At 35.8% G+C, this 16,995-nt stretch overlaps 1 protein-coding gene across 3 annotated transcripts; it reads left to right on the top strand.

Moving 5' to 3' along the window:
* Window positions 1–3,066: 3,066 nt before the first annotated feature.
* Window positions 3,067–15,239, top strand: gpatch2 (G patch domain containing 2). 3 transcript variants are annotated; one of them, XR_010894977.1, is made up of 11 exons: window positions 3,067–3,193; window positions 4,543–5,268; window positions 6,986–7,050; window positions 7,261–7,434; window positions 9,188–9,234; window positions 9,327–9,382; window positions 10,694–10,727; window positions 10,886–10,950; window positions 11,131–11,219; window positions 12,547–12,836; window positions 14,800–14,881. XR_010894977.1 is itself a non-coding variant. In XM_067384380.1 (10 exons), the coding sequence occupies exons 1-10, from the start codon at window positions 3,144–3,146 to the stop codon at window positions 12,714–12,716; spliced, it is 1,476 nt and encodes a 491-aa protein (XP_067240481.1). In that variant the 5' UTR covers window positions 3,067–3,143; the 3' UTR covers window positions 12,717–15,239. The 3 variants fall into 3 exon arrangements, 2 of the variants coding, with proteins under 2 accessions (XP_067240481.1, XP_067240482.1); XM_067384380.1 differs by having other exon boundaries at window positions 12,547–15,239; XM_067384381.1 differs by lacking the exon at window positions 14,800–14,881 and having other exon boundaries at window positions 4,543–5,265; window positions 12,547–12,716.
* Window positions 15,240–16,995: the final 1,756 nt, after the last annotated feature.

Genomic DNA, 16,995 nt, shown 5'->3' with positions numbered 1-16,995 from the left:
AATAATCATAGAAAAAAATCATAGAAATTAATAATAATTTAATATTTTGACTTAATTCACATACTTTTGTTTGTGTTATTTTATAGTTTTGATGACTTTACTATTATGTGTGTCCAGACGTTGAACTGGTGCTATAAACACGCTGCCAACACACACACACACACACACACACACACACACACACACACACACACACACACACACAGGTTACCCAGGACCAGCTGGAGTCAATGGCTTCTTCTCTTCTCCTGAATTCTTGGTCACTTCCAGTTTCATTCTCAGACTCCTCATCCTTTCTGTGCATGGCAATCTCAGTGATCACAGATCTTCTCAGAACCAGTTTATACCTGATGAAGAGTTTTAAATATGCGAATGTTGCAGAAGAAATCAGCCAAAGTTACAAATAATTGCAGATGACCCGTTTGATCGAGAGCAGTTCTGTCATTCAGCTTGTTTCTGAGGAGCAGAGACAGAGTCTTTCTATATTTACCTGCTGTAAACTGTGTGTTTGTGGTAATGTGAGAGGATCAAGTTCATGTGAGACCCTCAACTTCACAGTCCAAATACACACACACAAATTAAAATGACCCTTTCAAAGACACATTCAAATCAGCACAACATGAATTTTCAAAGAAAATAAACTGATAAGGAAATAATAAAAAGAGAAACAAATAAAGGGAACATGGGTTTTTGTGTTTGTAAGTGTTAAGGAAAAAGCTTTTTGTTGATTCCAAAGTTTCCATTTCAATGCTAGTTTGTTTAAAAGCTTATTGCAGATATTATGCAGATATAGTGTTATTTATTTGTCTTAAAATATTATTCAATTATATTGTATGTGTGTGTGCACAAGTGTTCATGAAATGTTGTTTTTTTGGGACTCTGAAGTTCCCACTTTCTTTGATTTTTTATTTGTTTATTTGTTAAATACTTATTAAGTTTAATCAAATTATGATAAGTGATGGGAAAGTAGAATAAACTTCAAATCAGCAAAACAGACAGAGAATATTGAAAGAAATATATATATTTTGAAGGAGTGGATTCTAAAATCCACTGCCACTTCAATATATATATATATATATATATATATATATATATATATATATATATATATATATATATATATATATATATATATATATATATTAAGTTATGAATCAACATTTATCTTTCTGTTAAATTATTTAAATGACTTTTTCAACATATGTTAAAGCATTTCTTTTCCTTTTCAAACACTAGAAAATAATTTTGTACCTCTAGCTGAGAGAAAATAACCTGTTATCAGTATGTTTTGGGAAAGTTTCCTGCTCAGAGCAAGCTCAGATCAACTTCAGCCTTGAAGAAGCAGTGAAACATGTGTATCTGTATGTGTGCTAAGTGTTCTGTGCAGGTCCTTTGTACTGGACAACTGGTACTCTGCTTGAGACCAGCAGACATCATGTCATGACCCCAAAAGGACATCCAGTACCTTAATCGTGACGAAGGGAGATATGCTTCTAACTATCTGTCCATGTGTGGAAGATTACCAAATTTACCAAATCAGAATCATTCAACCTGAAGTAATGATGTAGTTAGTTGACTCTAGAGTATAATTATTGTGGAAATGTGAATGCACGCAGAGCGGCCAACGAACTCCTTGTGAGACATGAAGCAGGCTTCTGCTGATGAAACTCTAAACTATTCTTCATTACATTTTTCTTCAATTTATTGCTGGTTTCAAGGGTCCTAAACGGTTTATCTCCAACTATATATATATATATATATATATATATATATATATATATATATATATACACACACAGTGCCATGCCACTTGAAAGTTTGTGAACCCCTCACAGAATCTGTGAAAATGTGAAAAATGTTAACAAAATAATAGAGATCATACAAAATGCATATAATTAATTTTATTTAGTACTGTCCTCAGTAAGATATTTTACATAAAAGATGTTTACATATAATTCACAAGACAAAAAATATAGCTGAATTTATTAAAATAAGCCCATTCATAAGTATGTGAACCATTGGGTCTTAATACTGTGTTTCATTACCTGGATGATCTACGACTGTCTTTGTGTTTTGTGATGGTTGTTCATGAGTCTCTTGTTAAACTGAGCTCTGTTCTTCAGAAAAATCCTCCAGCTCATGCAGATTCTTCAGTTTTCCAGCAGTGGCTGTATGATTTTGAGATCCGTCTTTTCACACTGAGGACAACCGAGGGACTCAAACACAACTATTAAAAAGGTTCAAACATTCACTCCAGAAGGAAACACGATGCATTAAGAGTCGGGGGGTGAAAAACTTTTAGAATTTTAAGATCAAGATAAATTGTATTTAATTTTTCTTCTGGGAAACATGAAAGTATCTTCTGTTGCTTCTGAAGGGCAGTACTAAATGAAAAACAGCGATATTTAAACAAAATAAGACAAATTTGGACTTCTTCATCCTGTTCAAAAGTTTTCACCCCCCGACTCTTAATGCATCGTGTTTCCTTCTGGAGCATCAGTGAATGTTTGAACCTTTTAGTTGTGTTTGAGTCCATCAGTTGTCCTCCGTGTGAAAAGACGGATCTCAAAATCCTACAGTCACTGGTGGAAAGGGTTCAAATGTACAAAAGATGCTGAAAAACTGAAGAATCTAGTGAACCCGGGGGATTTTTCTGAAGAACAGAGCTCAGAACAAACAAGAGACTCATGAACAACCATCACAAAACAAAAACAAAAAAACAGTCGTAGATATATATTTATATATATATATATATATATATATATATATATATATATATATATATATATATATATATATATATATATATATATATATATATATATATATACAAAAGATATAATAAACCTAAATAATGGAGATAAATAGATAAGCTAGATAAGATATATATAGAAATAGATACTTCTGAGCGGAGCGATTTTGTTTATCATGTCGATTTCTCCATTTATTTATTATCGATTTATTATTATTATTATTATTATTATGTACTTTTACTTTGAAAGCATGCGCTCTTTTCGTCGCCGGATACGTGTCTTTTATGTCTTGTAGTCCATTTCCGGTGCGGTGTTGTTGTTGAGGCGCTATGATAAGTGAGCGCGGCCTCAATCTTTTCCCGTGAGTTTTTGTCGCGTTCTGCGGGTTTCATGTTCCGCGCCGCCGAGATCAAGAGCTTCGGTAAAGCGGGAACCGGCTGGTAGGTGTCTTCCTGCGGGACTGCATGTGTTTGTCCATCAGTCTGTTCAGAGCCGATCATGATGTGTTTGATGTGTGTTTTTCTGACCAGATCATACTCACAATAACTACCATTGAATTATTATGCAGTTTTTCACAATTTACCATGGTATTCTTTGGAGTGAAATACCACAGTTCATAAATATGGTAATAATTCAGTACCATGGTATTACCGTCTGATGCCATCACTGGACCTTTGTACCAGTACTTTTTATTACGTTACGATGCTAATAATGTGGTGTACTTTTTAAAGGCAGGGCTTAAAACCATCGATCAATTGATTGATTATATTATAAATCCAGCCCTTATAAAAAATATCATCGTTTTACTATCATCATTATGTATTGACACTGCCATAAAGAAGGTAATACCATGGTATCATCACTTTAAATCCTGACAGTGACATTTATATATTGACTTAAATTCATAGTCATGCAAAACCTGGAAATAACAGAGATAATCGTGATGTCCGGGCCTGAAAAAAATCAATAAAATAAATGCATTGATAAATAATAAAAATCATGGAAAGTCTTAAAATGAATAATAGGAAAATCGTTAAATTAATTAAATAAATAATAGCAATTAATAAACCATTATGTGACATTGCTATTAGCTAATTTAAAAGAAATCATGGATTTTTCTTTTGTGAATATGCATGTTTCTGCTGTATTTAATTGCTCTTAGTACAATCTCAATCAAATTATATTTAAAAATCCTTATCCAGTAATTATGAACAAATGTATTTTCTTTTCATTAGGTGTTTCTTTTTCTCATTTTTAAGCTAATTTCATTCATTTTTATCAGGCACTTTCAGTGGACGATGGCCTGTTGATGATCCCAAAAAAATAATAAAATAGATAAATGAGCAAATAATAGACAATTAATAAAATAGATCATAGAAAAATATAGTCAGAAATTAAAGGGTTAGTTCACCCAAAAATGAAAATTCTGTCATTTATTACTCACCCTCAAGACGCTTCACACCCGTAAGACCTTCGTTAATTTTCGGAACACAAATTAAGATATTTTTGTTGAAATCCGATGGCTCAGTGAGGCCTGCATAGGGAGCAATGACATTTCCTCGCTCAAGATCCATTAATGTACTAAAAACATATTTAAATCAGTTCATGTGAGTACAGTGGCTCAATATTAATATTATAAAGCAATGAGAATATTTTTGGTGCGCCAAAAAAAAAAAAAACGACTTGTATAGTGATGGCCGATTTCAAAACACTGCTTCGGAGCATTATGAATCAGTGTTTAATTTTTCAAAATTTACACCTAATTCATCTTGTCACTCATTCTGATCAGGCACTTTCGGCGGACGATGGACGAGCTGGTCCATGACCTGGTGTCAGCTCTGGAGGAGAGTTCTGAACAAGCCCGTGGAGGGTTTGGAGACGGTGGAGATCACGCCCTGGCCGTCGGCTGCCTGCTCAAACGGCAGGCCCGCAAGCGGCGTGGCCGGAAACGTCGGTCTGATAACCCTCACCCGCCGTGGGACACCTGCCACCTGAGCGAAGGCTCCGAATCCAGCCTGGAGGAGCAGAAAGACTATCGTTCATCCACAGCAGCAGGGGGCGCTCACACCCGCGACAACAACAACAGCGACTCCGATGAGCAGCTGGGTGCAAAGCGGCGTACACCCCTCACCGCTGACTCCGGCAGGGGGAAGAGGCCGCTTTGGCTGGATGACTTGAGCGGAGCGGACGGTTTGGGAACCCGCAGTTTACGGAGGCGTCGGAAAGTCAAGCGCATGGCTGTGGATCCGCCACTAGATGTCGCCACCATGCTGGCGCCGCCGCCCAAAGCGCCAATAGTAGGAGGCAGCAGAGGGGCAGGTTTTAGTCCGGAAGCCAGAGGGAGTGACGCGAACAAAAACAGGGTGAAGAAAAGGAAGTTTACGGCACAGAGGCTCGCTCAAGACGCGGCGGATGAAGGCGTGGTGGTGGAGAGCGAAGAGGCCGGCCAAGCGGCCAAAGATAAGATGGAGTTTGAGGAACAGAAAGGCTCAGATGAGGACATGAGTGACAGGTGGTTAGTGTACCTCTCCTGTGTAGCCCCTCCTCTTCCTGTTTCTCTGTCCCTCAGAACAAGATCTTGCGGTTTTTGTAGTTTTAAGACAAAAGTTGTAGTCTTAAGACAATTTTCTTGATATGTTTCTGATCGTGGCCGGCAAACACTCTTTTATATGCCAGAAACATTATTAAAGGAACACTCCACTTTTTTTGAAAATAGGCTCATCTTCCAACTCCCCTAGAGTTAAACAGTTGAGTTTTACCGTTTTCGAATCCATTCAGCCGATCTCCGGTTCTGGCGGTACCACTTTTAGCATAGCTTAGCATAGTTCATTGAATCTGATTAGACCGTTAGCATTGCGCTTAAAAATGACCAAAGAGTTTTGATATTTTTCCTATTTAAAACTTGACTCTTCTGTAGTTAAATCGTGTACTAAGACCGACGGAAAATAAAAAGTTGTGATTTTCTAGGCTGATATGGCTAGGAACTATACGCTCATTCAGGCGTAATAATCAAGGAACTTTGCTGCCGTATTATGGCTGCAGCAGTGCAATGATATTACGCAGCGTCTCTCACATACGTCTCCATGGTTGCAAGGCACGTTCCCTGTGCAAGCAGGGGCTCACGGGCGCTGCGTAATATCATTGCACTGCTCTAGCCATGATACGGCAGCAAAGTTCCTTGATCAAAACTCTTTGGTCATTTTTAAGCGCGATGCTAACGGTCTAATCAGATTCAATGAACTATGCTAAGCTATGCTAAAAGTGGTACCGCCAGAACCGGAGATCGGCTGAATGGATTCGAAAACGGTAAAACTCAACTGTTTAACTCTAGGGGAGTTGGAAAATGAGCCTATTTTCAAAAAAAGTGAAGTGTTCCTTTTAATAGTAACATCCTTTATTAAATTCACTGAATATATAATAATTATAACAATACAATTTTATGAAAACAATAATAATAAATAATAACAGCTGCACACATCGGCATAGCCTATTCATATAGCTGAATCTCATGAGATCTGTCAAGAACATGCCCAGGTCATAATCTTGCCAAATAAGAAAAACATGAAATTCTGTTCTGCAGAAAAAAAATAAATAAATAAATAAATAATATATATATATATATATATATATATATATATTTATTATTATTATTATTATTATTATTATTATTATTATTAATAATAATAATAATAATAATAATAATAATAATAATAATATTTTATTTATTTATTTATTTATTTATTTATTTATTTATTTTTTAATGACAGCTTTAAAATTGTGCTGATTTTAATTAAAATAATAAAAAAATAATGATTATTTAAAATAATAAATTAAAATAATAATTTAAATTAAATTAAAATGTTAAATATTAAAATAATAAATTAAAATAAATGAAAAAATATAATAATATAATAATTAAAATGAATAATTTTAATACGCTAATATTTCACTGTTACACTGAAACTAATGAGAATCACCATTGAGAGATTTAAAAAAAAAAAAAAAAAAAAAAGTGTTTGGATGTTATGTTAATAAAAATTAGGGGGAAAATGTGCTTAATTGTTATGAAAATCATCACAGTACTAACAGTCTTAATGGTCCTAAAAATAGGCTTCATGTTGTTTGTGCAAAAAAAATTCTTTGATTTTGTGACGTTGGACATGTTTTTGTGAGATTCACTCTTTTACTTGACACGAATGGCTTAAAACGACTTGTGATGTGTGTGATTGCAGCGAGACGAGCAGCGTGAGTAACAGCAGTGATGGAGGTCTGTACACCAACGACGAGGGAAGGCAAGGTGTGTATATTCATATATTACACAATCACCATATGTCATGTATTGTGCTATACATATGTGTACATGTACATTATAAGTACCTTGAGCTCCACGAAACCATACCAAATTCCTCGGCGAATAAAGTGCATTCTGATTCTGATGTATAGCATGAACACAAGAGTGTATGTTTAGCATGTGTTTTAGCGTTGTTTGTTATGTGTTGTGTTTCAGGTGACGATGAGCAGAGCGATTGGTTCTATGAGGGCGAGCCGGGCGGGGCTTGTGGGATTGCGGGCGTGGTTCCGTGGTGGGAGAGAGATTCCAACGAACTCGACCTCAATGACCCCATGTTCAACAGCATCCTGACCGGAGCGTTCCCATTAATGTCACAGGGATCTCAAAGAGGTGTGTGTTCAAGTGCTCCTACTTACACACGACCTTTAGCTCAATAGAGTGCCCCAGGGATGACGTGTTTTTGTAGGCCAACCCGGAAGTTAGCGGCGCACGGGTTCCCTTGATTGAAAGCCTATTCATTTTTCCCATAGACTTTTGGAAAATTGCAGAAAATAAGCTTTGTGTTTAACAAAGGGTTATGACACTTACACGTTTTGTCTATCAAGATAATCTTTACAAGTTAACACAACATTTATAGATTTTGAAACTAAATAAAGTGGTCAGATATAAAAGGCTAACAGTAGGCTATAAACGGACTACAGCACGCCATAGTCGCAGATCAGCGTCATCACCACCAAACTTCAAACAACTTTATTTAAAAAACAACTTTATTTATAAACATGCTCACTGATTATGATCTGCGCTGTGTATGAATACTTTTCCACTTTTTCATGAGAAATGCTGTCCAAATGTCCCGTTTTTAATGATGACGTCTAAAGTCCCCGCCAAAGGAAGTAGTCCCTTTTAGCAATTTGTTAGCAACCGCCGATTTTAAGACACAGTAAAAGTTTCAAAAAATCACAAGTGGGTTATAACTGGTGTGTTTTATGTCATAGATCAAAACGTGAAAGTATTTAGAGGCTTTGTTAACCTCAGACCTTATTTCAGGCGATTTACCAAAAACCCATTCAAAAAACCCATAGACTTTACGGCGTTGGAACCGGAAGTCCTAAAATGCTAACTCGCTTCCGGGTTTTGCCTACAAAAACGCGTCATCCCTGGGGCACTCTATAGACCTATTTTGTGTTTGCAAATAGCGATGATGTTTTTGTGGGCGGAGCCTAACTGGTGGCATTTAATAACAGTTTTGCAGTAGCAGTTTGTGGAAGCCATGGAATAAAAGAATAAAAAAAGGTTAATTTCGACTTAATTCTGACTTTTTTCCCCTCAGAATTGATATAAACTCACAATTGCTAGTTATGAAGTCTGAACTGGGAGATGTATACATGCAAACGCAAGAAAAAAAGTCATAATTGTGAGATAAAAATGTTATGTTTGAAAGTTATCTATGTAAAATGTTATAGGTTTAAATATTATTTCAAGCTGTAACTGCTATGTATGTGTAACCCTATGAATTGCATATGTGAATATTATGTAGACATACTGTTTACATCAAATTCCTGCTTTAATAGTAGACTAATCATTGCAGGTTTCATCAGTCCATTCTGTGACTTGCAACATAAATGTCTGCGTTTAGCTTCAGAGGTTGTCTTCAATGATGTTATTCTATAAAAATGAAGACTATATATATTTTTGCATTCCATTTTCCTCCACTTGTTACTGCTGTTTTTCTGCCACTACTATGCATGCGCAGCTGCGTAACTGTGACGTCTGCTCCAAATTGGTCTATCTATACAGCTTGAGTTGTAGTTCACATGTTTGTCCACTAGAAGACAGTGCTGTACAACTAATTATGGAGAGGAGATGGAAACAAAGACCATATAACCCACCTTCATACATCTTCATCTTACTATCAGACAGAACCTGCAGTGCAGTAGTCTTGAATATTAAACCAAACATGCCAAAACAAAAATGCACAGTTATAAAAGTTATGAATGTGGTATCTTGGAATGACGTATGTTCTAAAGAGGTCTCTTATACCTGGAGAAAAGCATTTATTCCTGTTCATCTCAATGGAATTTTGATCACACACTAATTGTTAGGTCTTCTCTGTGAAAGTTTTTAACCGAGTCTTGTTTTTCAGGGTTTCAAGCACGGCTCGCTCGGCAGGCCTGTCTTCAGCAGTCACAGGTATGTGTGCTTGTCTAAAATATATGAACTCACTGTTTTTGATATTTATGTGTGTATGTTTATTAGATATATTTCATTCTTTTTCCTAACAGGGAACCTCTCAAGGAATTCCTGATAGATTACCAAGATTATCCCAGGATCCTCAGAAGTAAGTCCTGATTGGCTCAAAGGTATTTGACAGCTCAACACAGGGATTGGCTGTATGACATTCTGTAGAAACCAGTGAAGCTACTGTTAAGGCTGATTCACACTGCACAGAGTCGGCGACAATCACCAGATTACTGTTCAGACATCTCACGACCATGTCAACATGATAGCCGATCAATGCTGGTAGACGCTGACAGGGGTATGTCATATGGAGCATTGTGAAAACAGAGTGGAGTGTGTCATAATGTTTACAACATTTTAGTTGAAGTATTGCTCATGTGTCTTCACATAATGTGAAGCTGTTTTTAAAAAGTCTGACTTATGAATATGATTTTTTTGCATCCATTGTTTTATATATGTAAAAGTAGACGGATGAAAAAGGTAATTCATTTAGAAAGTACTTAATTTGCAGGATTATCTGAATAAAATAGGTACACATGATTATTTAATGTTTATTTATTTATTGAATCTGAAATGTAAATACATTTTTATTTAAAATGGTTAAATTTACATTTAAAGGTTATTTGTTTTTTTCAAATTATTACATTAAATGTATTTATTTAACTTATTTTAAACTCTTAAACTCTCAAAGTAAAAAATTAATTTACAAAAAAAATCTTTGCATTGTGATATATATATATATATGTGTGTGTGTGTATATATGTATATGTATGTGTGTGTGTGTGTGTATATATATATATATATGTGTATATGTATATGTGTATATGTGTATATGTATATGTGTATATGTGTATATGTATATGTGTATATGTATATGTGTATATGTATATATGTATATGTGTATATGTATATGTGTATATGTATATATGTATATGTGTATATGTATATATATGTGTATATGTATATATATGTGTATATGTATATATATGTGTATATGTATATATATGTGTATATGTGTATATATGTATATGTATATGTGTATATATGTATATATAAAATGATTCAATTCAATTTAATTTAATTTAAATGTATTTAAACTTTTTTTGAGCTGTAACAAATTATGCAAGTTTATTACAACAATATTATACATTAAAAATAGATCTCTTTTACTTAATAGCAATTTTAAACTGTATTTATAGAAAGTAAAATAATTAGCTATTTTTACATTTAACTTTTAATTATAATTATTAAACTCAATTTAATTTAACCATTATTTTAAACTGTTTTTACAAATTAAAAAGTAATTTAAGTCGAATAAAAATAACTTTGCATTGTGAGATATATGTACTCATACTGTGATATAATATTTTGGTCTTCTTGCCTATCCATAGTCTTTGTTTGTCTTCTGCAGCTCGTGGTTCAGCTCCGGGACCAGAAGAGACCAAGTAAGATATGCTCCCTATGTTCAAATATTTCTCTTTCTTTAGATTACTTTATTTACTGTATGCTGAGTTTCAGGCTTGTATGCATGTAATAAACTCCTCATGTATGATTCTAATGTGGGATGTGTGACGTTTTAACATGTTACTTTGTGATTGTTCAGTTGCTTTGGGATTCTCGTAGCGACAGAAGCCACAGAAAAAGCTGCTCTTTAAAGACTGCCAGCAGGTAATAATACATATAATATTTAATAATGTAATAATATGTAATACTGAAGTCTATTTACAAGACTGTAGCTAACCATGTTGAGCCTCAAGATGGCACCAATTAGCTTTTCTGTGTGATTTGACCATAGACAAACAAAGTAGTAATCATCTAAGCTGTAACCATCTTAAACTCTCTCTGTAGACAGACAAGTGGTCATCTTGGCTCTTTGTGTACTGGAGATATAAAGAGAAGACGGAAAGCTGCACCTGTCGGAGCTCCATCAGCCTCAGGTAACACACACACACACACACACACACTCATCGCATTATACACAATTGTGGGATTATCTGAAATGTTTCTCTATAGAGACATCAGACCCACATGCTGAATACTACATGTAAATGATGTCTTCTTCAACACAAACATTTCATGGAAACATGCGACACATGTGTCCACTTAATTTCCAACGAGCATCATCAGGAAGAGTCTGAGTCTTGGTTATGTGAAGGGATTGGCAACTGAACAGGCAGATCAGTGCTGATCTAATTTCCTCATTACAGGCCATCATTTCCTGCCCTGATCTGTGACGCAAAGCGCATACCTGCGGACCGCGGGGGTCAGAGGTCACTGAGATTATGCATTTCTCAGAAACTGTTAAAGAGTTTATGAGGAGCAGGAAACTTGGCATGTAACATCAGGATTATTTTAAAGACAGCAAAGAGGAATGCACTCTCTACTTGAGTTATGAGATTTTCACTTCAACCCTGTCCAGGAACACTGATTCACATTAAGGTTCAATTCGTCAACATTTAGGTAAAGATCATAAACTAAAAATGGGCAACAAGTTACGATGCTTTGCGTTTAATGCAAAGGGAATTATGTTTTTTACAGAAATCGCTTTTTAAGGACTGCAACAAAAGGCTGGTAGGGACTACAACGAGCTTCTTCCCGGGTTGGTGAAATCACTAACCCTAACATTTACATAAACCCCGCCCCCGAGAACATGCAACAAAGGGGGTGAGGTCATGTTGGGCTGCTTTAGAGAAGAGGAAGAGTTGTTGTAGTAGAGTGTTGTTGTCATGCTGTCATTTTACGCCGGACTGCTTCACAAACGAGGGTCAATTCAACACAAAAGATGAACATGACGGCACATGCTAGTGGATGAGTTAAATCCACTCCACAGCAACTACATAAATTTATCCACTAACCGTTCAGAAACGTCCAGTTTCATTCTAAAAGTTGTAACTTCTTCCTGAGTCTCTCCATCAGTGTCGACTCCGGTTTGAACAATGTAAGGCTGAACACTGTTACTGACAATCCTCATTTTGGCTGCGTGAGATTCTCCAGCTTTGTTGTTGTTGTTAAAGCTCCGCCCTCTTCTGGAAAGGGGGTCGGGAGCAGCAGCTCATTTGCATTTAAAGGGACACACACAAAAACGTTCTAATGTTATGTTACCCTTATGCACATTTTTATATATTTGTTTTTGAATGCATTTCAGGCCTTGCTGCAGATCAGGGTTCATCTTACGTTCGATTTTTCCACCCATCAAGTGCATTACAAGAATCAATGAGCTTTACAGCTTAATGCAGATTATCCCTTTCTCTGTGTCTCTCTCAGGCGTGGTGGGCGAGAGTGCTGCTCCTCTCCCGGAGTCAAATGTGGGGAACCGTATGCTGCAAAGTATGGGTTGGACCCCGGGGTCGGGCCTGGGCCCTGATGGCAGAGGCATCACTGAGCCGATTCGTGCATCTCAGAGGCCGAAGGGAGCCGGATTGGGCTTCAACTGAGCTCGAGCCGAGAACAGAGAGAGCAACTCGCGCAGAGACAGCGACCCGGGCCCGCGGGTCGTCTTTCTCTCCGTTAACCTCAGAGTTAACGACAGCCAGCCAGCAGAAAGCAGCACTGAGGTGATAGACCAGTAGATATAGGAAACGATGATGGACAGAAAGAAACGAACTAGGACACCTGCACTGGCCCAGACAAGGACTGACTCTAGAGCTGCCTCACTGCCGCCACACACACACATCAACATCACCATTTCAATTAACTCCAGGAAAAATATGATGCACTAAAAAGTCAAACAGTCAAGAATTTGCCATCTGACATAATAGGATGAATTTCATGAGCAATTTCATAGGAAAAATATTGGAAAAATAAGTAATTATATTTTGCATCATAAAAAAATTAAGCCTGTTTTTTTTTTTTTTTTTGGACCATTAAGATTTTGTGCTTTGTGACATTATTTTAATGTTCATTAAGCACATTTCACCTCAACATTCTTGTTATTGCAATTCAAAAAATTGTTTTTGATTTTGTTAAAATGAGAATTTAATATATTCTATGGAAGATTGTTTCCACCACTGAATAAAAAAAAACTGCATAACTGTGACATATCACAATTCTGACATTTTTCGAGATGATATCTCGCAATTGTGAGTTTATATCCCCAATTCTGACTTTATAACTCGCAATTCTGACTTTATTTCTCTTGATTTTGAGTTTATATCCCCAATTCTGACTTTATAACTCGCAATTCTGACTTTTTTCTCACAATTGTGAGTTTATATCTCACAATTCTGACTTTTATCTTGCAATTCTGACTTTTTCTCTTGATTTTGAGTTTATATCCCCAATTCTGACTTTATAACTCTCAATTCTGACTTTTTCTTGCGATTGCGAATTATAAAGTCCAATTCTGAGGGGAAAAAAAGACTGACTTTCATCTCAAAATTGCTAGTTTATATCTCACAATTCTGACTTTATATTGTAATTGCGAGTTTATATCACACAGTTGTAATAAAAAAGGTCCAAATTGTGAGATTAAAAAGTCACAGTTACCTTTTTTATTTTTTATCCTTTATTTGGTAGCGTAAAAAAGCTTCCATAATACTCAGTACAATAGTGACCAAAAAATTCATATTACAATAATGAGAATTTGGCAAATAATTGTGCTTAACTGTCATTAAAATGTCTCAATGTAAAAACAACAATAATGATTCTAAAAACAGGCTTCATTTTCTTTATACAAAATATAATTTATTATTGTTTCTTTTATTTTGATGATGATTTATCAAGCAGTAATTAAACACCCTGTACAAGTCTTTTAAACAAGCCTGTGATGCTAATTACAAACTAACCGCCAAACCTCAGCTCTCAGCGAATACCAGCGGAAATTAGCAAAAAATTTAATACGTTTCGTTTCTTCTTTTTTTTTTTTTTTCAAAAATAATTTTTAAACATTAATTCTCACCTCATGAAGACATGTTTTAGCAGAATAGATCAGTCCCAATGACCGTCTGTCTCCTGTATCCATTTGATATTTGTATATCTGATGTCGCTCATGATATCATTTGTTTTTTAGCCTGTTTTTTGGGGTGTTTTTCATTTAATTTATAATGATTTGTTGTTGTTTTTTAGTTTTTGCATCCTGTTTTTTGACGTTTGTGCAAATATCATGCACTAATAATGAATGTCAATACCTCAGCCAATCACACTCTTATGAAATCAGTTCTGCATGTATGAAAAAGATGCCGACTGAAGCAAGCGAGTGCTGCTCTTTTACATGACTGAACACACGTGTGTTTTAATGGTTATATATTATGAGGGTTTAGGGTCCATTCTGTTTATTTCCAGCCTGTATCATTTGAAATTCGGTGAAATGCACGTATTTCTCAGCAGAGTTTGAGTAATGAATGAGATTAATTGACTGAATTGGCTTAGTTCAGATGGAATTAACTATTCAAGGATGTGACACACTGACGGCTGCCATTTCTGAGTGTCACGAGGTGAAGATTAGGCCATTGTTGGGTAAACACTTCAATGCCTCTTACGAACAATCCCAGATGATTGGAGATGCTATTATCTCGGCAGAACGGTTGCTGAGACAGGAAGAGTCTTTGAGCTGAATGTGACATCACTTCCTCTCTGATGTTTGAGCAGGGCTGTACCGCCCCAAAAAAATGAAGATAAGTGTTTTTTTTTATTATTGTTTTGGGAACATGTTGTATTTTTAACCATGTTTGCACTCAGAATGAACAGTTACCAAGTCATTGTTAACGTGAATGAGGAACATGTCAGGTTTGTCACTTCCTGTAATCTGTACAACATGCCAAACTTCAAAACATGATACATTTGTTTACTTTGGTCTTTTTGTCATTTTTGCCAATTTGCATTTTGGGAACAGGGGTGATATGGTCTTGATGTGTGTGTTCTGAAGTCAAAGTGATGTATGTTCATATACTGTAGATCAGTATTAAAGCATTCTCTGCTCAAGGTTGAATCTTTGAATCTTTCCCATGATCCTCCATCAGATTAAATCTCAGTCATTAAATGTAATTTAAACATGCTAAATACTTTGAACGCAGAGTTCATCTCACTATTCTAAAGTTTAAATTCATTTAAATGATTTATTATATATGTTTTGCAACATTAAATTGTTAGTTTCCTCCAGAAAATTCTGTCATTGTTTTAATAGAAAGAGCAGCTTGGAAACATCTCCTTTATTGTTCCAATGGAAGAAAGAAAGCCGTAAGTGTTTACAAGAACATGAGGGTGAGTAAATATACAACTTTATTAAGAGAAAACTCAATTATCATGGTGATTGTCTTCAGGGGATGTGTTTAACGGTAGTTATTTCATATTCTGTGTGTGTTTATTGTGATGACTGTCAGTGGGCAGATCAATACTAATATACTCTCAACAGTACAGCTGATCTCTAGAGTAATTATAACTGTGCAATCTAGCAGAAAATTATACCAATGGACTCAATGTCTCTCTTTCCTGCTCAGCAGCTATGTTAAAGATTTATTCAAAGCATCACGCAAGTGAGTCAGTGTGAACACAATAGAATCCTGATTAGTTCTGAAGTGGAATGCAGTCAATGCTACAATAAATAAATAAAAATACAATGACAACTTACTGTAGAAAGCTCATTGATGCATGTGGGGAGCGAAGGCTGGCCCGTGTGGTCCGATCCAACAGACGAGCTCCTGTAGCTCAAACTGCTCAAGAAGTTAATGCTGGTTCTGATAGAAAGGTGTCAGAATACACACGGTTTGTTGCATATGGAGCTGCATAGCCACAGACCAGTCAGGGTGCCCATGATGACCCCTGTCCACCACCGAAAGCACCAACAGTGACACGAGAGCATCAGAACAGAACATCATGGCCTGGTCTGATGAACCGTGTTTTCTTTTACATCACGTGGATGGCCTGGTGCATGTGCGTTGCTTAACTGGGGAACACATGGCACCAGGATGCACTATGGGGAGAAGGCAAAGTCAGCTAGCTTGCTATTTCTAGCCTCTCCAAATTTGCCTACCCTACCTTTAAAAACTCAAAATCCATTCTGTGATTCTTTTGAAACTGGACATTGCATTACCATGGAAACGGTACACTCAAAAAAATAACTTGTTGGTCTAACTTAATTCAATTATGACCCCTATTTCCACACAGTTGAACTGATTTATTTGAACTTAAGCTAGGTTAATTGTACTAATGAGTGAAATTCATCCTAATTGAATGAGATCACACCAGTTTCATTTGACGTATTCTGTGTATGTTTCCTGAACATAATTCATTCTTGTTGATCCAACCAGTGCTTTTTTTTTTTGTTTTTTTTGTTACCATCATGGTGAAGATGTGCGCTTGTGCTTAGGTTTTGAGTAGCTGTTGTACACAGACATACATGTTTCATTACCATTGAGAGGGGAAAAGCTGATGACCATATGTAGACTGTGTAAAATTTGTGCTGGCCCTCAAACTAATTTATTTATATTTCTATAAAAACTAAACTAAAATAACACTTATTCATATGCTAAGTAACATTTATAGCATGCAAGTAATGATCAGATAAAGAACTTCTCATTACTTGGCTTGAGCACAGTTAATGCTCGTTGAAAACAATATAAATTTGTTTTACATAGCCACCTAGAGCCTAACCACAAGGTCTACACTTCAGCATAATGGTAACCTCAAAAAATCGAAATAACATAAACTCTTTTAAATGTCAAATATAACTGAACTTCAAACTTTAAAAGGTATTTCCCTTTACTAAAAAACACATTA

This window comes from Chanodichthys erythropterus, chromosome 4, assembly GCF_024489055.1.
Source record: "Chanodichthys erythropterus isolate Z2021 chromosome 4, ASM2448905v1, whole genome shotgun sequence".
Classification (NCBI taxonomy): Eukaryota; Metazoa; Chordata; class Actinopteri; order Cypriniformes; family Xenocyprididae; genus Chanodichthys; species Chanodichthys erythropterus.
This window is presented reverse-complemented; position numbering and strand designations above follow the sequence as displayed.

What these genes read in the sequence shown, in the direction of transcription:
- gpatch2 (XM_067384380.1), top strand. Translation starts at nt 3,144, where the DNA reads ATGTTCCGCGCCGCCGAGATCAAGAGCTTCGGTAAAGCGGGAACCGGC. An exon ending in TTATCCCAGGATCCTCAGAA is followed by an intron (nt 9,383 to 10,693) that starts GTAAGTCCTGAT and finishes TGTCTTCTGCAG; the next exon opens with CTCGTGGTTCAGCTCCGGGA. An exon ending in TCTTTAAAGACTGCCAGCAG is followed by an intron (nt 10,951 to 11,130) that starts GTAATAATACAT and finishes CTCTCTCTGTAG; the next exon opens with ACAGACAAGTGGTCATCTTG.